The following is a 19952-nucleotide window of genomic DNA, read 5'->3' on the forward strand; positions in this document are numbered from 1 at the left end:
ACCTCTGGGATGGGGCAACCCAAATGAACAGTTTCTACCATTGTTTCTTGGAGTCCCTCAGCAGAATTAAGCTCTGTCTGCCTATTTCGGCAATTTGTGTGATAATGTACCCTCTAATGGTGGTCTTCCCTTCCATCTCATGTGCTCAACCTCCAGGCCTCCAGGAGCACTCATTGGTCTTGAATCTGTCTCAGAGTCTACTGGGAAGAGCTGAAGTGGAGACACTAGAGTATGGTGAAGGTGGAGTTTGTAAAACTCTTAGTATAATTTAGAGGCTCAGCACCCTCATTACTGAATGAATGAATGGATGAGGCTTCACTTCCACTGAGGAGAAGGCAGACTCGGGCAGGAAGAGGAAGGGACAGAGCTGGAATCCTAAGTGACAAGTACTGGGAGTGCCAGAAAGTCAACCCTGCCCTGCAGAGATTGCTGTCTATAGGCAGGGCAACCAGAATAGGAGAATTCTGGGAAGGGGAAGGGCTCAGTCTGTAGTCCTCATCCTAGAGGAAGCAAGATGAGAATGCCTCACTGATAAAAGATACCAAACCACGTGGCTAACACAGACAAGAATTATGGGCTAATTTAAGGTGTAAGAATTAGTAAGAAGCCTGAGCTAATAGGCCAACCAGTTTATAATTAATGTAGGCCTCTGTGTGTTTCTTTGGGAATGAACAGCTGCAGGACCAGGTGGGACAGAAACCTCTGTCAACAGCTGTTCTTCCTCCAGCAGCCCTCCCTGCTCTGGAGTTCCTTAGGGTCCTGCTGGATGGGGCAGGTTCAGGTGTAGCCAGAGCCCATGGGAAAAAAGGCACAGTAAGGTGTTTCATCTCCTAGCTCCAGTCAGCTGCCAGAAAGACAACATCCACCATGAGCCAGACTGGGAAGAACAAAGCAAAGGTGGCAATGAGCTAGTGATGAGTTTAATGTTGACGCAACTTAAATATGCTATAAAACAACACGTTTCCATAAAACAGCATTTAAGATACAAGAGGGCAAATCAAAGTTTGTTATCTGTCCAGGGCATCGTTGGGGTCTCAGAGAAGACAAGGGGTCCTCCATGGTCACAGTGGTTTCCCACTCCATACTGTGGGGTTGCCTCTAAAGGAACATTCTCCGGAAGCTCCCACCTGTTCTTCAGAGGGGTGCTACAGTTTAGTTCTCCGTTTCTGGAAATTGTGGACAGACACCTGTGGAGATGCAGGTGCCCTGGGTGGCATCCTCGGGGGCTCTGTGTGTGCGGCGAGGAGGGGGGGAGCAGACCCAGCTCTGTGTTGTCTGGCATGGAAGAGGTATTTCCTGGGAAGACCCAATCTTTCCACGTGAAGAGCTCTGCTCCCAGGTTGGGTGTTCCAGGCTGTTTCTTAGGACTCGAGGCTTAGGTGGGGCTCTGTCTAATGACCCAGTCACCGTGGGGGTTGGCACGGTACAAATCTAAGAGGTAGGCGTCTGGGTCCAGGCGATGTTCACCTGTAGGAAGAAGGGAACCCGGAGGTTGAGAGTGTGATTGGGAAAGATGCTGCTGTCTTACCCAGAGCCTCTCCCCAGACAAGATACCACCCTCTGGCTATGGGAGCCTTGCTATGGTTCAGAGTTACCCCCTTTCTCTGAGGTGATTTCTGATGGGGGAAGATGTTTTGCTGGGAAATCTAACCCCTCTTCCCCAGGCGTCCACACCAGAGGTTGTGGTTTAGCCTCCAGCTGATAAAGCCATGCAGCATGAGTTCCAGCGCCCCCTGGTGGATCCCACAAGCTCCTGAAATGCCTCCCTGAGCCTTCTCCACTCCTTCCACACAAGGCTGTCCTTTCAGCCACCACATACTCCTGGACCTTGTCTTGTCTCCCCTTCTTGGCCAGTGGTTCTCTGAGGGTAGTCCAGTCCTTGGACCAGCAGCTTCAGCGCATGAAGGAGCTTATTAGAAACATGAGTTCTCAAGACACAGACATTTGTCATTCCGGCCCCTGGAGGTGACTCTAAGGCCCCAGTCAAGTTTGAGGGTCATTGCTTGTCCCTGGTTCTCACAAAACAAGGACCCTAGGAGCTGGATGCTGGTGGGCCTACAGCATTCCTCAAGGCATTCACATGCAGGACTGAGATTTCCCTTCCCTGGGGGTGTCCTTGACACATCGTGGTAACACTGACAACTTTCATACTAAACACGGGTCATTCGTCTATCTGGGAATCAGCCCTGTGTAGAGCTGTCTGTGCAGGAAGAGTTCCTAAATCAGCCATGCTCATCTTGACCCTCACAGCAGTGCCTACCAGTTGCAGGAGACAGACCTGGAGGGAAGGCTCTTTCTCTTTCAAGGTCAAGGAGCTCTCGGGAGCCCAGGCTTCGGGCTCACTTCCCACATGGGAACTTACCAATATTCCCTCCAACTTCATAGACAAGGAAGGTGGCTGGCTTGGCGGTGCTGTGAGACAGAGAGAAAAATCTACTGAGCTCTGCTGGAGAAAGCAAAACCACCTCATGCCTGGAAAGGGCGTCTTCAAGGATTTGTGGTTCCAGTTGGAAGAATTAAGGACCCTTCTGAGAGACCTGGAGCCCCTGAAGGAAGCCAGCAGCCAGCAGCAGGGAGTGGCATCCAGATAGACCTTGGCAAAGACCAGCCCCAGGCGCTCTGCCACAAGGTCCCTTCGTGCTAGACATCGGAAATAGGCTTCTGAGGGGTGAGATGGGGTGTCACATGGGAAGAGACACCTCTGCCATGAGAGGCAGATTCGGCATCAAGGTGGAATGTGGGCATTGTATGATTCTGTGTGATAGCTATCATGAATAACTATGGGGATCCTGAATTTAGCTTCAGGATCTGCCCCTGACTCTCTCTGTGGCTTTGGACATGCCCTACCCCCTCTCTGGGCCTTCGTTTTCTCATCTGTAGAAGGAATTGGATCAGACACTTGGTAAGGACTGACACTTTGAGGGTCTTTGTGACAAACCCATGAAGGAAGCTGCTGAGGGCTCTGGCTACTTCTCATGTCTGGGAATGACGCCCACATCTGGGTCTCTCCCATGCAGCCAGCTGTGCTGCTCCTTGCCGCCTTGGGACCCTCTGCACGTGTAATCTCTTTTGCCCCGAAGCCTTGTTTTTTCCTCAGACTACAGTAGGCACCCATTGCCTGTTCTTGTTGCTCTCTGTATCTCTTAGAAAAGCTAATACAGTTTTTAACTTGACAGTTGGTGGCAACTCTACTTATGTCAGTCTCTTCCATGTATCATGAGCTTGTAAGGCCAGGACCTCTTTGGATTTTTTTTATAATCCGTTTTAATTATGAGTATGGGGAGGTATACGTGCAACTGTGTATGAGTGTCTATGGAGACCAGAGTCGTCATGTATTCTGCGGCTGGAGCTACAGGTGGCTGCGAGCTGCCTGACCCGGGAGGCTGGGAACTGAACTCGGGTCCTCTGAAACAGCAGTCAGTGTTCTTAACCACTGAGCTGTTTCTTCAACCCCTCTGGTGAGTCCTTTCATTACTATTTTAGCATTCCACATGATGTCTGACCTATACTAGCCATTTATTAAGCGTATATATTAAAACCAATTATGAATGGGGACTCTCGTAATTATTATTTGAAGAAACTCTATAAAGGTTGGAGAACCTATTGTAACCACCCAGAAAGAGGAAGGCCAGGGGCAGTCAAGGACACATTTAACTCCTCATGGCCTGGAGCTGGGAGGGATTGAGCCCTCCCGGTACCCTGCAGGAGAGAAGGGAGGCTTGGTGCCTCATGGAGGTGGCCCTTACTCTGAGAGAATGCTGCCTGAGTCTTCCCTGCCGTCTTCAGGCTGTGACCCAGGGTTGAGGCGCTCTGTGAACAGCTTCAGGATGTGGGTCACTCTGGTGCTAGGGTTCAGAGGCACCTGCAGAAGATCCGTGCTAGGCCAGGTCACCTGGACCTTTGCCACTTTGGGAGTCTGGAGGGAAAGATGATGGAGATGAAGAACAGAAGGCTCTTTCATCCCTGGAATTCAAACACACGTGTGCTTGGGCCAGTATTCACATGCATACCACATACATACACAAACCCACACAGACATCCAGGTGTGGAAATACATGCACATCGGAGCACATGCAAGCTATCTACAGATGTGCACATATGCCCCCAGGCTCATGCCTGCTCCCCCCTTACACACACACACACACACACACACACACACACACACACACACACACACACACACACACACCCTTTCCCAAGGGACTGTGTTGTGGACTCTACCCTGCTGTGTCCTCCAGAAAGACTCTTCTTCTTCCACAGCCCTGTCCCACAAAACGACCCCGTCCACTTTCGGACCCCCGACACAGACACACAAAGTGCCTTCTAAAATTAAAGCCAAATATGTTCTTCCAGGAGAACCCCCACCAGGCCAGCTTCCCAACCCCAAGGCCTCAGCTCTCTAGTACTCCACCGGCTCCTTCACCTCTGCGATGCGGCTCGGGCGCCCCCTGGCGGTCACAGACTATGATACCAGGCAGCTTGGCGGCAGGGATGATGGAAACCCGGATGCCCTCCCCCAACAAGGTGCCTTTTCTCCATTCGCTTGGCATGGGGGGCACTCACCGCCTCAAGCCCGTCCCCGGTCTTGTCCCTGTCTACATGTGTCCTCCGCAACCAAGTCTTGAGGCCCCCATCACAGAGCTGGGAACGACGGCCATTACTGTCATTCAGTTTTCGCACTTGGGCTACCAAGAAAGAGGCAACCTGGCCAAAAGGAATCATGGGTCGGCTGGGGTCTGTGGTGCTGTGGGCAAGAGGCCAAGCAAGGCCCCATTCAGGCCACCGCGGCTCCTCCCACACAGGGCTTGGAAACGGACTCCTCGAAGTGGCTATTAGTGGGACAGTTGCTAGGTGTTCAGTCCCACAGAGCACCCTGGAGTATTAGATTCAGAATGGAGTGGTCCCTGAGGTTTCTGGAGAGAACTGCTTACGTGGGGAGCTGTTCATTGGCACCTCAGGCAGAGATGTCCCCCGAAATACACCTGGACTGGCCTCCTGCTCTGAGAACCCCAACCAGTGGGCCTGGGGGAGTTCCTGAAGACCTGCAGGTCAGCTCAGCCACGGTGCAGTGAGAATCTAGTAAAGACTCCAGGATCCTAAGAGGAGCCCTAACTAGCAGCGTGAAACATGGCGCCCGTGACAGATAGCCGCAGGTAGGTAGCTACACCAGGGAGACCAGGTGGGTGGAAACCGTGGACAGCCCGCCCCTGAGCTTGCTGTCATGGCTGCCACTCACCGTCCAAAGCAGGTCCTGGTACTGCACCATCAAGCACATCACTTCAGCTGCGCCCTGCGCTAGCTGCTTCTCACCCTTGGGGAGCTTGGGAGGTCGTCCCCGGGGCAGGAAGAGGTTGGGGGCCATCACTGTGGAAACATTCCACAAGGTCATCTTGTTGTGCTGTTCCTGGGCTGCCACCTTCCTGAGGAATTCCAGGAGCGCCTAGGGAAGGGCACAGAACCTGCCTCGAATTCCAGCACAGCCCTGGGCTTCCCACCCTCAACAGTACTTCACCCTTCTTCCCTGGGCAGAAAGGGGTAGTTCACAACTGCCCCCTATTGACGCCTTGTCCTTCCGGCCCAGCAGCTAACCGCTCACGCGGGGTTGCCAGTTCACTGATGGTAAGACGGCAGAAAGACCGCACGGGAAGTTTTACTGTTGGACCCATTTTGCAGAGGAAGAATCTGGCTTAGAAAATGTGCCAAGGGTCACATAGTAAAGATGAAAGGAGAGAGGGATGGGTGGACGGCGTGGCTGTGGGATTGAGTCATGAACAGGGTAGGCACCTTCAGAGCCAGCACTGAGGCTGAGGGCTGAGGCAGGGCACCAAAGCCACTTTTACCTTCAAGGTGTTGCGGTTGGGTTCAGGCAGGAGGAGGACTAGCAGGTGGAGAGCCTGCAGGCGCTGCTTCAGGTCAGGGATGTCTGCAGAAGAGGGAGGGAGAGACAGAGAGGCTCCTTTATTCCTCCAGACTCTTCCTAGGAGAAATTCAGTGCTGGGAAGCCCAGCGGGTCCTTTTCCACAGCTTGCCACTACTTTCTGGCTAGCATGCTCAGACAGAAGCCCAGCCAGTACTGGTCAAGACACCACACTTCGCTAGTGAAAAGCAGGCACACATGTTCAAGGCATGTGACTCATACATGCACATGTGTGTCTGTATACATGCCCAGATGGAGAGACACTGAGTTGAGCTATGTCCCAGGGTCAAGAATGCCAGGGGCAAGAAAGTCATCGCCGGGAGGGGACATGCGTAGCTCACTGTCCAGGATGGAAGGTTTTGTGATCCCTTTTGCAAGATGAGGGCTGGAAAGGAAGCTGGCCCGCACCTGAGGTCAGAGTCTCTAGGAGAAATAGGGGTGGAATTTATAGAAATACATCTCGTGTCATTTCAGGGGGGGCTCCTGAAATTTGAACTTGGGCAGGTGGCAGTGGTGTGTGGGGAAACCTCTTCTAGTCAGAGAGCAGTAGGCTTGGAGGACAAAGAGACAAGATGAGGAGGAGGAGCACCCTCTGTAGGCATTTTACCCACAGAGGGGGGCCTAGGAGAAGGTGGGTCAGGGCCTGGGAAGGAGTCAAGTCCTTTCGCCAGTGTGTTGGGGATGGTTGGCTTGATGCATGTTTGAAAGGAGGCTGTGAGACACAAAGGCAAGAGAGACACTCACTGCCCTGCTGCAGCGGATGGTGGAGTTCAGACAGCCTAAACGTGAGTGTGTGTGTGTGTGTGTGTGTGTGTGTGTGTGTGTGTGTGTGTGCTTATGTGTGCCAGCCAGAGGTGGACACCAAATAGGGGTCTTACTCAATTGCTCTCTATCCTGCATTTTGGATCGCTCACTGAACCTGAAGCTCGCTGACTGGCTAGGCTGGCTGGCTAGGTTCTCTTGCCTCTGATTTGCCTGTGCTAGGATTGCAGAGGCCTGTGGCTCCATATCTGGGGACATGAACTCAAGTCTCTACACTTGTGTGGAGAGCCCTTTATTAACTAATCATCTCAACAATCAACCCCACCTGGAAGGAGAGATGGGGCGGAGAGAGAGAGAGAGAGAGAGAGAGAGAGGGAAGGAGGGAGAGAGAGAGAGAGGGAGGGATGGATGGAGGGATGGAGAGAGAGACGGAGAGAGAGAGAGAGAACCTTGTCAGATTTTCCTGGGTTTGTACAGGAAGGATCATAAAGAAATTCAATGAGGAATTTATGTGTGTGTGGAACAGGAGGGTCTGACCTGTGTATGCACAGGCAGAATGACCAACACACACAGGTGTCCAGTTACATAAACCCGATAAGCTCCAGCCCATGGATATCAGGACCATGTCCTCTGACCTCCACATGTGCACCATGGCATGTGCCCCCCACATCCTCTGACCTCCACATGTCATGTGCCCCCCCCAAACAACAAAACTTTTAAGATGCAATAAACATTTAAGAAAAGAACTAAAGTCAGCTAGCCCCCTGTCCATGTCAGGGCTGATAACAGATCCAGTTCCCAAAGCCCCAGCCTCTTCATCTTCTCCTGTCACCCTATGCAAATGTGTACAAAAGACACACCTGACAGACACACATACCATTATGCACCTCACAGGTGCCTGTGCATACATGGACATGTTCACATACATGAAAACACACTTCCTGCCCCAGCAGCTTGAGACCCCAGGAGACGGACATGTCTGAATAGGTGGAACAGTCTGCCCACCACTGCCCTTCTCCACTTTCTCCCAACTACCAAGGCCAGGGGCTCCCAACCTCCCACGGTGCCCTTCACATCACAGGACTGCTACAACCCCCCAACACACACACATGCACAGGACTGCCACAACCCCCCCACACACACACATGCACAGGACTGCCACAACCCTCCCCCCCACATGTACGGGACTGCCACAACCCTCCCCTCCACATGTACGGGACTTTCACACGCACTGGGCACTGCTGCAAAAGCTGGAAGATACTCGGTTGTGAGCAGAGGTGCCGGCAGCCTCCGGAGGAACCTCTTGAGCAGGTCGGATGCGTCATTGGGATGAACCTTGTCCCAGCTCACGAGGCCAGCATAGAAGCCTCGCTCCAGCTTTTGCTCCAATCCCTAGAGAAAGGAAGGCCACCAAGAAGTTGCCCACAGCTCCCATGTAAACTGCTCACCCTATCTGGGCTTCAGTGTCTGCTTTCAAGGTGGGGACAGCCATGGCACCTTCCCAACATGGTTACTATGAGTATCAGATGCCATTTTGAGTCAAGCTATTGAATGCAGGGATCCATTCCACAGGTGTGGGCAGCGTGACCCCAGAGCCCCCCCAGAGCTCTACTGGCCCCCTACCTATCTCCTGGAATCCCATAACCACACCAAAAGCAGCTCACAGATCAACCAGGACTCAAATTCTCTCCCAGCCAAACACAACATTGGGCTTGGAGAGGAAAGGCAGCCTTCAGAGATGGAAGAAATCAGCCATTACCTTGACTCTGGCCTGGGATCCAGGAACTCTGAGGATGCCTTCTGTGTCCAGCCCTCTTTTTTCCAAACAGGACAGCAACTACCAGAGGAAGAGACCATCACTCAAGTCAGCCACCGCTGGTATGCGGGTCGAGCAGAGTGTGTCTATCTCTCGTGAAAACTGGGAAGGGGAGAATTCTAGAAGGACTCCTTCAAATAGCAAGGTGGAGCCAGGGTCCTGTACATGCTGTGCAAGTGATCTACCCCTGAAACCAAATCCTCAGCGCTTCTGAACTTCCTGACCACTCTGCGCTAAGAGCTTCAGGGGCATGTGCTCCCTCAGTCCTCAACTAAAGATTTGTGTTAGAACCCCAGCTCACAGACATTGAAAGAAAGGATCTAGAAGTTCAAAATTGCCCCCAAGTCTCTGAGTCAGCAGTTTCCAGTGGCAGAATTTAAACCCAGGTCCCCTTCTCTAAAGCCCAGGTTCTTCCCCTTGTGGTAGGCATCTCCCAAATGTTCCCAAGAGCCAGTCCTTCAAGGAAGGGCTAAGTAAGCCCAAGCTGGGGATAACTTACAGCTTGCAGGAGCAGGGGGACCTGGGCGCTGGGGAGGACTCTGTGGTCAGCTTCCAGCAGGCTGTGAAGGGGCACACCAAAAAGGCCCGAGTCTGCAGGAGGCCAGAAGAGGAGAAGGTGTATCTCAAGGTCTGCAGGGATCCCAACAACCCAAGGCTGGCGGGGCCACTGGGATCAGACTTGTTCTGCCAAAGGACCAAGTTCTGGGAAAGGTGGAACTGAAGTATCTGACCGCAGCACTGGTGACGTCAGGCAATGCCACAGCGCAGACCTGTCCCCCAGGTAAGGAAGAACTAAGAGGAAAATGTCCTGCTGCCCTAGTGTGAGCCCACAGTCCAGGACAGAGCTGCCTAGCTCCGCAGGCATGGGCCAAGAGCCAGGGATCTCGGCCACCCTGGCTCAAGGTTGTTCCCAGACAAGCCCTCCACTGTCTTCTGCTCTTTCTTCCACTGCTCTTCTCCCCCCTGCTTGAAGGCCCCTCCTTCTACCTTTCTAATCCGCTGTCCCTTGCCTTTGGACAGATAGAAAAGGGCCAGCAGAAGTGAGGACTAGGCAAGGGCAATGGGTGGATTTGAGCAAGGTACAATGATACACTAAAATGAAAATGTCATAATAAAATTGATAATTTTGTACAATAGCTAGAAAAATTAACTTAAAACTGTTAAGATTTAAAAAATTTAAAAGATTTTAAAAATCATATTTTTTTCTTTGTGTGTGTGTGGGGGGGTGCATGCATATCACTTGAGGACAGCATTTGAGAGTTGGTTCTCTTCTTCCACCATGTGGGCCCCAGGGATCGAACTCAGCTCTTCAGGCTCAGCAGCAAGCGCCTTTCCTTCCTGAACTGTCTCATAGTCCTGAAAATCTTGTTTCCAGAGAAAGTTTAATAGCTGTGGTAAGTGGAACTATTGTTCCAAATTCGGCATGCCTTCTGAACACCCTCTCTGCTGTATGAGCCTGTATTTTGTCCCCACTGGGAATGCAGAGTGCACCCCACCCCCTGTGTGGGGCCTGCCTGTGTGAATAGTGGAGACTGATCACACGGTAACCTGCACAATGTACAAGGAGGTGCTGGTTAGGTGGGAGTGCTGGCCCGTGTTTCTGCTCTTGCCAGGAGAATCTGCTCCGGATGGCCAGGTGGTCCAGTAAGGAGAAAGAGAGCTAGAAACAGCCCCAGCTGCATGAACCAAGCAAGCGCCAGCTCACCCATGTGAGTGAGAGATAAGAATGATTAAGTCATAGATTTATTGGGGGGGGGGTGGCTGTTCATTATGAAGCATTGCTATAGAAAAGGTGCAAGATGTAGAACTGGGAAAGTGAAAAATGGCCACAATCATCATATTAGGGGGGATATGCATACAAGGGTGTGTCAGAGAGAGAGAGAGAGAGAGACAGAGAGAGAGAGAGAGCACTGAAATCAAACACTGCTTATATCTGCATTATATTTTACTGTATTTACTTAAATAGGAACAGAGTAAAACGAGCATGAATTGTGTTTTGTTTGTTTCTTCAGACAGAATCTTGCTATGTAGCCTAAGTTGGTCACAAACCCATGATCCTCCTGCCTCAGCCTCCCTAGAACTGGGTTACAGTTGCACCGTGCCACTGGCTAGGAACTGTTTCCACTTGTAGAAAAAAATCCACAGGAATCAGAACCATGCTGAGTGTTTCCTGGCAGCGGGACAGACAGTTCAAGTTCACAGAGCAGAGGGTGGATAGAGGAGGGGTGTAGAGGTGGCAAGCTTAGAGGGGCAGGCGGGGGTCTGGCACACACGCTGACCTGAGCCTTTCCACTTCCCGGCTTTGCTCCTCTTCAGGTCCAGGCCCAGGATGTCATAGAGGGCTGTCAGCTCTATCAGGGCCAAGGGAGGGATCTTCTTCATGTCCCTCGAAGACAAGTCTCCTATCCTGGTCACACCCAGTCTGCCTTTGGGGATTCGGAACCTCTGGGGAAGGGAGGAAAGACAGCCTGTCGGGAGGTGGTAAGATGACGTCAGCGGCATTTGGGTGGGAGGAGCCCAGAGCGCGTAAGACCCCAGTCAGGGTCCACACTGGACTCAAGTCTGAGCTCTGTCTCTTGCCAGATGGTGACTTTCTTTGCCTGAAACTGTACACACCACCCACCTCAGGAGGCTTTTGTGAGTGCCCCGTGAGCCTAAGCGCAACTCTGTAACAGGCTCAAAACTAGCAATGCCACCACAATGAAGATGGTTTTGCCAGCTGCAATCCAAGAGGAAGAGAAGAAACGCCATGGACCTCTTAGCATATTTCTATTCTTGCATTTTGCTCATTTTACCCATACTTCTACTTCTGTCCCAAAACTTGGTGTATAGACAATCATAGCTCCTCTTTCTTCCTGTGAACAAAGGTGAAGTAGTAATTGAAGAAAAATAAAGGCTGCTCAGCTGCACCACTTAGAGCCTACTTTGGGGTTCTGCAGGCAGCTTTTAGCCTTGTGAAGTCAGAGGTGGCCAGCAAGAATAGCCTTCTGACATTTCCTGACAGGCTTGATCAGATCACCTTCCAGTGTGCCTTTAGGGCAACAAAGGAAATGGAAGCATCCCGTGTTGTATTTGTTTTGCATGTGTGCATCTGTGGTATGCATGCATGTGTGTATGAATATAGCAGGCATGTGAGGCACATGTGTATGCCCCTGCATGTGGAAGCCAGAGGCTGAGTCAGGTGTTTTTCATCTGTCTATCTGTCTATCTATCTATCTATCTATCTATCTATCTACCTACCTACCTACCTACCTATCTACCTACCTATCTCCCATCTACCTATCATCTATCTATTTATTGGGACAGGATCTCACTTTGTAGCTTTTAACTCACAGAGATCCACCTGTCTCTGCCTCCTGAGTGCTGGAATTCAAGGTGTACACCACCACACCTGGCAATCACTTTTCATTTTATGGAGGCAAGGTCTATAACCATGGCTGCATTTTATAATTATGGGTAAAATATAGCCCATAGGCCTTGAGCTCCTACTTCAGAGATTCACACGCTGATTTGCCCTTTAACTTAAACACTCAGGAGGCAGAGGCATTCAGAACTCTAGTTTGAGGCCAGCCTTGTCTACATGAAGAGTTCAGGTCAACCATTGGCTGTATAGTTCCTGTGTGTGTGTGTGTGTGTATGTGTGTGTGTGTGTGTGTGTGTGTGTGTATACATGTGCCACAGCATACATGTGGTAGCCAGAGGACAACTTGAAGTAGTCGGCTCTGTCCTACCGTGTGGGACCCAGACGCTGAAATCAGGTTGTTAGGCTCAGCAGCAAGCACCTCTCTCCACTCAACCGTTTCACTGGCCCTAACTTTCGATCCTAAATACTTAATTATAAATAACTGATCCTAATATGCTGAGATATTCAACATTTGGGGAAGTAAAACAATAAAACCAAAAAAAGGTGGGTTTCTCTTACCTAACAGGCTCCAAGATTAATTTTTTAACATAACTAGAAAAGCTGGGTGTTGTGCCACACGCCTTTAATCCCAGCTCTTGGGAGATAGAAGCAGGCTTATCTCTGAGTTAGCGGTCAGTCTGGTCTACATGGTGAGTTCCAGGACAGCCAGAGCTACCATGCTAAGACCCTGTCTCTAAAAACAAACAAAATAACTAGAAAAACTATTGAGAGGTGGTAATCAGCTGCTTGGATAAGGGATGACTCCCCTAAAGACAAAAGCAATGAGGAGCCTCAACCGAGGCACCAGAGAGAGCCCCCAGGTGCCTGCTCCTGGTCCCTGACACCTAGCAATAAACACCCAGCTAAGGGCTGCAGGGGGAATCTTCAACGACTCCCCTGCTGGGTGCCCGGCAGCCTGGCAAGGGTGAGGAGCTGAAGGATGGAGAAGTGATGTGGGAGTGATTTCTTTCTAATCTGTTGTTTTCATTGGTTAATTAATAAAGAAACTGCCTAGGCCCATTTGATAGGCCAACCCTTAGGTGAGTGGAGTAAACAGAACAGAATGCTGGGAGAAAGAAGCCGAGTCAGGAGTCGCCATGATTCTCCAACCCAACACAGCCGCAGGTTAAGATCTTCCCTGGTAAGACACCTCGTGGTGTTACAGGGATATTAAAAATGGGTTAGATCAATATGTAAGAGCTAGCCAATAAGAGGCTGGAACTAATGGGCCAGGCAGTGTTTAAAAGAATACAGTTTCTGTATAATTATTTCGGGTATAAAGCTAGCCGTGCGGGCGGCCAGGTGCCAGGAACGTAGCCTGCCGCTCCCATTACAACAGAGGAGTGCCCAAGGACCTTGGGGCAGCATCCTCACCGGCAGCAATCCCTTGTCCCAGGCACAGGTGTCTCCTGGGGATGACCTGGCCCTCTGTAGAAGCATGGCAGCTTGTTCAGAGTAGGCAGAGTCCATGTTGAAGACTTCTTCTGTTCCAGCTGGTTCCTGTGGTCCCCTGAGATCTGCAGACCCTTTAAATCAAAAGCAGAGAGACTGGTCTGACTAGCCAGCAAGTTCTTAGGCTATGGACTCAGGCATGCTGTCCAGGAAGTGGTGTTCTAGCTGGGGTCATTGCCCAGAAACTGGTTTCTTATCTGAGCACCACAAAAGTGATCACCTAGCCCCAGATTTTCTGGACTGAGGCCCATGGGCTTGATGACAGTAGATCCTTTAAGGGCCCAACTTGTCCCATTGATGTTTCTTTCTACTGCCCTTGTGCAGGGAGGGAAAGGAACCAGGAGAAAGTGCAGAGGTGAGCATTCTCTGCTTATGCAACCTGGATTCTCAGGGCCCTGAAGAACAAAGGCCACTTACCTACAGGAGATGCAGAATCCACAGGATTGATCTGGGTCCATTTCATTCCCAAGGTCCCATTCTCTGAAACCACTTCCTATACAAAGTGTAGACAGCATCAGTTAGTCCCCGTGGGAGGTGATACACAGACACTGGGAGGTAAGAACCACTCACAGGTACAGTGACTGAAGCTCAGAGATGCTAAGTTACTTGGCCAAGATCCCACAGCAGCTGAATGGTTGGGGAGGGAAATGGGGGCCTGACTGACCCAGCTTTGATGCCTATCATTTTAATCACAGGGTTGCACCCTTCCTATGGATCCCAGAAAGAAGATGCCCACAGTTTGCCAGGCTTCCGTGCCAGCAGAACAGGCAAGTGACAACAAAAAGCACTATGTTTGCATCAGTAATGACTTAGCCAGAAACTTTCAGATGCGTCCAAGGACACGGTGGCAAAAAGCACATATACTCTGTCACGTGCAGCATACGAACAATCCCACACAGCCTGGGGACACAGTGGCAGGCAGAGAGGCACATGAGAGTTGAAACGACAACACAGAAGCCCCCAAAGACAGTGCCCAGTGGCCCTTACTCACCCTTGAGGTGAAGACCCCAAAGATATCCCTGACATCTCTGATGGGTGGCTTGTGTCGTCTTCGGGCTGAGCGGGCATAGGTGTCTAGCCGGCGGCACACAGCAGCCACCTGGGTCTGTGTCAGTGTAGACAGGAGTCCCTGATGATCACCATCCGAGCCCAGGCCACCAACAAGGCCAGTCAGACCTGTGTCCCGTAGCCACTGGGATTCAGTGTCCCCTTTGGCCAACAGAGGGAGGAACATCAGATAAACACACAGAATTCTGTATGTGGTTAGCCATGCTCACTAACATAAGCCTCACGTGGAACCACAAATGATCGTACAGACACGAGGAGCTTCTGCGGTGTTCGTATAGAGGCCCATTAGCACCAATCTGATTCTCCCCAGGTGGGAGCTAGGTGTGCTTACGAACAGTGGCTAGCATCCAATGAACGCTTAGAGACAGCAAACCAAGGAGGGCCCCATACACTCTGGTTCTGCAATATAGCCACAAAATCACTTCCACTCCCGGTTCTGGCAAAGACAGCAACCACAGGATCATGTAGATCCAGCCACACACAGCATGAACCCTCTGTTCAAGACCTTTGTATGTTGAAGTAATGGGGTGGGTTCCATGCCAGCATCCTATAACAAAACCATGCTGAGACTGTAGCTTCCATTCCCACCTGTGAGAACTCTGCTCCAGGACTCAGGACAGGGGCTGGGATGCTGCCTAGACCACTGTCCCCCGTTACCCAGACCACCCTGGGGAGGCACTGGCCTTGTTGTGGGGGAAACCGCCAAGTGCTCACCAAAGAAGTTGTGCAGGCCTGCGAGCAGGCAGGTGGGGCATGCGCCACTGTACATCATGGGTTGAACAAGGCAGTCAGAAAGGAGATGGTGGTTTCAAAAATAACTAAACAAGGGCTGGGGGAGACGACCCAGTGGCTAAGAGCACTGGATGCTCTTCCACAGGACCCCAATTCTGATCTCAGTACTCTCAGAACAGCTAACAGTCTGTAACTCCAATTCCTGAGGAGCTAACACCCTCTTCTGGCCTCTGTAGGTAGCGCATGCACGTGTTATCCAGATACACGTGAAGGTAAAGCGCCCACACACAAATAATAAAAATAAATAAATCTTTTAAAACTATAACTTTTCTGTCATACCACACTTTTACCTTTTATTGTTTTTTTTTAAGCTTAAAAGAAAAATTTTAGGGCAGCAGTTGCCCAGAGGAGGGAGAGAAAAGAGAGAGGAGAGAGAGAAAGGGCCATGCTGTTGACAGGTCAGCCTCGGGTGACAAGCAGGCACATGGGGGTAGGGAGCTTTGGAGAATGGAAGGAAAGCACAGAGTGTCAGAGGAAGCACGTCTAGGCTCTGCTCAGTATCCGGAAGAAAGAGATGAAAGGAAATTCAAAGGCAGGAGGACCCAACAGAGCCTTGCGGCTGCTTGTAGATGTTAGAACACGGTCTAAGAATAGAATTGTGGGAATTCTGAGTCCTTGTGAGAAAACTCCAGGAAAACAAGAGTCCTGTGACCTTAGTTTCTTCCAAACATGGACTTGTTCTTGGACTATGCTTTTGTGCTCCTCCTAGGTGTAGCGGACAGGCGTGGGTTTACTTCGGATTATTCGTTACAACTGTTATTATCTGTTTATGGAAGAGCATGGTTTTTTTTGTTTTTCTTTTTAAGATTTATTTATTATGTTTATTTGTTTATGTGTATACAATGCCTAAATATGTACCTGCAGGCCAGAAGAGGGCACTAGATCTCATGATAGATGGTTGTGAACCACCATGTGGGTGCTGGGTATTGAACTCAGGACCTCTGGAAGATCAGCCAGGGCTCTTAACCTCTGAGCCATCTCTCCAGCCCCGAAAGAGCATGTTTTTGCCACCTGTGGCTGTCCTTGTGGCTGTACACTTTCCTCAGGTGACTCTTCTTAACCCTCAGAGTACAAACTGTCTGATGCTCTGAATAAAGTTGGCTATTGCATGAGACTTTAGTCGGCCTCGTTTCTAGACTCCATTCTCCCAGGTGTAACTGCTAATAAGAACAACAAGCAGTAGGGACCACCTTAAAGCCACATAAAGGACAATAGCCCCACCATTGGTGGAGTACTCGCCACCACCTGCCATTTGCGGAAGGCGCCATAGAAAGAACCGTCAGGAGAAGGGATGGGAGAGGGCAGTGGGAGGCATGGGTCTGAGTAAAGTAGAACAAGCTACGTGTGCAGAAACATCACAACAAAAGCCGTCGTTCCTGCACTGAAGTCAAATGATATAATGAACTACACATGCTCTTGACTCCTTCTGTCCTGAGTCTACACCAGCCCTGTCTTTATTCTGTTGTCTGAAAAGTCTCCAGCCTTTGGCACTCTTGACTCCAGCCCTTTGTTTGGTTTTTGATGTGTTTGCTGGCTGTGGTATAAAGCAAGAAAGCCCGTCTCTAGCCTCCACCTCTGGCCTTACCAGAGATTTGCATTTACGGAGCCCCTGCACCAGTCCATCGGTCCTCTGAAGACCTGAAAGTCCCAGGTGGCCTATTTGACCAACCAAGGCCAGCGAAGCTGAAGCACAGGCCAGATCAGACTTTCCACGTGGGCAGCCTCGTCACGCCCTCATCACTCCCGCACTTGCCAAACGAGGGAAGATGGGGAATGGAAACGTGCCCAGTTCACCCAGATACCAGCACACAGGCGGAAGCGGGGAGCCTTGGTGATGCCCTGGCCCCATGGAAAGTGGAGGATGGCTGTACGTGAGCAAATGTTCTGATAGTGCCAAGGCATGGTTGCTACAGCATTGAATAACATCGGGCCAAAGTCTAAGGGTTACCAGAGTGCTGTGGTATAGAAGTTAGGAAACACTTCTGAGCCCAGCACCTGGACAAAGAATATTCTGGAGGGAGGAGGCAGTGAGGACAAAGGCAGGGGTGTGCTTTCATGGTCAGAAACAGCACGGAGGCCTGGAGAGAGGAGAGCGCGATGGAGTGACAGACTAGATGATGCGGCAGAGATGGGTCCCAGGCCAGTTCTGGAAAGGTTTGCGGGCTATGGGAAGTGTCACCCCACTGAGAGGTGGTGTCTGAGTCCCCTCCCCTGGCATCTGGGTGCACATTGGTTAACAGGAAGTGAAAAACAACAGTGGCTGTCTCCCAAGGCTGGCCAGGGACAGCGTCCCTGGCTCTTTCCCAGGCTCTTACTCTTCACACCCAGATGCCGTGTTGTGAGGAGGCCTGGGCCACACACAAAGGCCACATGGAGGTGTCTGGACCCAGGTCATAGGTATGGGAGGTCACACACACCGCCAGACAAAGGGGTAAGAAGCCCTTTGAGAGGACTCTGACCCAAATGACCTTGGGCTTTTCACTGAAGGACAGACTATGCAAACCTCCCAGCTGAGCCCTGCCACCCCAGAACTGTGAAACATGTTAGCAATGGCTTGGTGCTCCTCTATGCTACTGTGTTTAGGGGCCTATGATGTGGTTACAGGGACACATGGCTGCTGGTATCCTAACAGGGTAGGGGGTAAATACTGGACAGAGTGCTTAGAATCTGTCAGAATTTCAGGTCCTCCTAGACTGTTTGGTGTTCTCCACTGTATCTCAGTGTCTAAACACTGCCTGGCAGTGGGGTGTGGTGGCGCATGCCTTTAATCTCAGCATTCGTGAAGCAGAGGCAGGCAGATTTCTGCGTTCGAGGCCAACTTGGTCTACAGAGCGAATTCTAGGACAGCCAGGGATACACAGAGAAAGCCTATCTCGAAAAACTAAAACAAAATAAAACAACAAAAAATCCACTACGTGGCAGACAAGAGACACTCGATAGATCTTTCCTAAATTATTTCATCAAATGGGTGACAAACTGATCGGCCCTATCAGAGGATCCTTTTGAGTAGCATAGAACACATAGAGCAGGGAAACCAATGGAGAGACCACTGCAACAGTCCAGGCAAAGAAATCCTCCAGGCTCCCAACCGTGTGTGGGCCCTGGCACATCCCTCCCCTGGAATAACGCCTTAACATCCACCTCGCAGGCCCAGTTAGGGTCCCTCACCTCCTAGGAGCTGGCTTCCGCTTCCAGCCCTGTCCTCCTCCTTCAGGTCGCCCTTCTGCTGGATCCGTTCCACCTCCAACCAGAAGCCATCCATGGACAAGCTCTCTGCCCAGGACAGCCGGGAGTGGGAGCAGTCCGCAGGGCGTGACTTCAGAGGACGCTGTTGCAGATGTGTGGGTCCTGTAGAGGGGCCAGGGCTGTACGAGTAAAAAGGGGGTGTCAGGTCAGGCTTGGTTCTTGCTGTCCTGAAGTTAGTGTCTCTCCAGATATCAGACACTGGCTCCCAGCAAACAGACCGGGATCCTTGACCTTTTCAGAATCCTTGGTCACAAGCAATGCTGCTGATGCCAACAGTCCTTGTTCTGGGGGATGGTCAGTTTTGACTGTCAACTTGATAAAATCTAGAGTCACCCAGGAGACTGGCCTCTGCAGCCATGATAGATGGGGTCAGGGTCCCAGTTCCAGACTCCCATGACCTGGACTGTAGTTTGTCTTTCAGGCTCTCTGCATCCCACCCTTGACCCCTTCCTTCCACACGACATAGAATGAATTTCCACTTTGTGCAGTCAGGTAACTCTAAAACAAGACCAGGCTCCTGGTCCCAGCTAACGACAGCTGAGGATGACCAGTGAACTTGAGACAATGTTTCTATGCTTCCATCAGAGACAGAGGCTTCAGGGACCTCTCGGTGCTAATAGTGCCCCAAACACACCAATCTTGACACCCACATCAGTGACAATACCTCCAGCTTCCTCAAATGGGAAGTCAGTATATCTAGAAGATTCTATAGCTATTTGAGCTTAACATTAATACCAGCCAAGATCTGGCCCCTCTAATGAAAACAATAAGATGCTTCAAGTTTCAAACTTCCCAAATTAGAAAAACAAAAAGACAAGAAAAAAACCCTAAATGCTCAACTAAAAAAGCAATCATGAAGATGCTGCTTTGCAAAGACAATAGAGAGCTGGTCGCACAGCGTGAGGACTAGAATTCAAATCCCCAGTACCCACATTAATGCTGGGACTGTAACCCTGACACTCAGAAGGCAGAGACGGTGGATTCTCAGGGACAAGCAAGCTGGCTAACTAGGCTCACCAAATTTGCAAATTCTGGGTTCAAGTGAGAGAGCCCACCTCCTTCTATAAGGTAGAGAGCAATCAATGCAGACACCCAGTGTGTCAACCTCTGGCAAACACATGTCCACACACACACACACATACACACACACACATACACATAAACATACACAAGAGGCCAGGGGTCAGAAAATAAACAAGGCTGGTCATATGTTGGATAAACATTAAGAAAGAGAATGAGCCCAATATTACTTTTAGATTAAGATGCATTCCCAGGAGGGGGAATGTATTCAGAAAGGGCCTAGGGTGGGAACTTTCACACCTGGAACTGTACGGAAACAGCAGAACCCAAACCTAGCAACCACGCAAGTGAACAAGCACCATTAGAAACGTGAACCTGGGCCAGGCTGTGGTGGTGCACGCCTTTAATCCCAGCACTCGGGAGGCAGAGGCAGGCCTGGTCTACAGAGATGGGCAGCCCTCTTGTCTAGCTGTTTC

General features: G+C 50.8%; 1 protein-coding gene across 1 annotated transcript in view; it reads right to left on the reverse strand.

The window, feature by feature from the left end:
- Window positions 1-924: 924 nt before the first annotated feature.
- The window catches only part of Arhgap40 (Rho GTPase activating protein 40), a 33409-nt gene continuing 14381 nt past the window's right edge, over window positions 925-19952 (reverse strand). The window contains exons 2-15 of the mRNA XM_041670761.1: window positions 18379-18575; window positions 14342-14559; window positions 13768-13843; window positions 13273-13424; window positions 10775-10940; window positions 8995-9086; window positions 8439-8516; window positions 7912-8071; window positions 5841-5923; window positions 5237-5440; window positions 4564-4704; window positions 3747-3916; window positions 2363-2412; window positions 925-1467 (exon numbers count right to left, since the gene is read on the reverse strand). Coding sequence (XP_041526695.1) covers window positions 1376-1467; window positions 2363-2412; window positions 3747-3916; window positions 4564-4704; window positions 5237-5440; window positions 5841-5923; window positions 7912-8071; window positions 8439-8516; window positions 8995-9086; window positions 10775-10940; window positions 13273-13424; window positions 13768-13843; window positions 14342-14559; window positions 18379-18575 — 1879 coding nt within the window. The 3' untranslated portion in view covers window positions 925-1375. The remainder of the gene's footprint in view (window positions 1468-2362; window positions 2413-3746; window positions 3917-4563; window positions 4705-5236; window positions 5441-5840; window positions 5924-7911; window positions 8072-8438; window positions 8517-8994; window positions 9087-10774; window positions 10941-13272; window positions 13425-13767; window positions 13844-14341; window positions 14560-18378; window positions 18576-19952) is intronic.

This window comes from Microtus oregoni, unplaced genomic scaffold, assembly GCF_018167655.1.
Source record: "Microtus oregoni isolate MIOR12 unplaced genomic scaffold, Mior012 000020F_ref0000438, whole genome shotgun sequence".
NCBI classification, from domain to species: Eukaryota; Metazoa; Chordata; class Mammalia; order Rodentia; family Cricetidae; genus Microtus; species Microtus oregoni.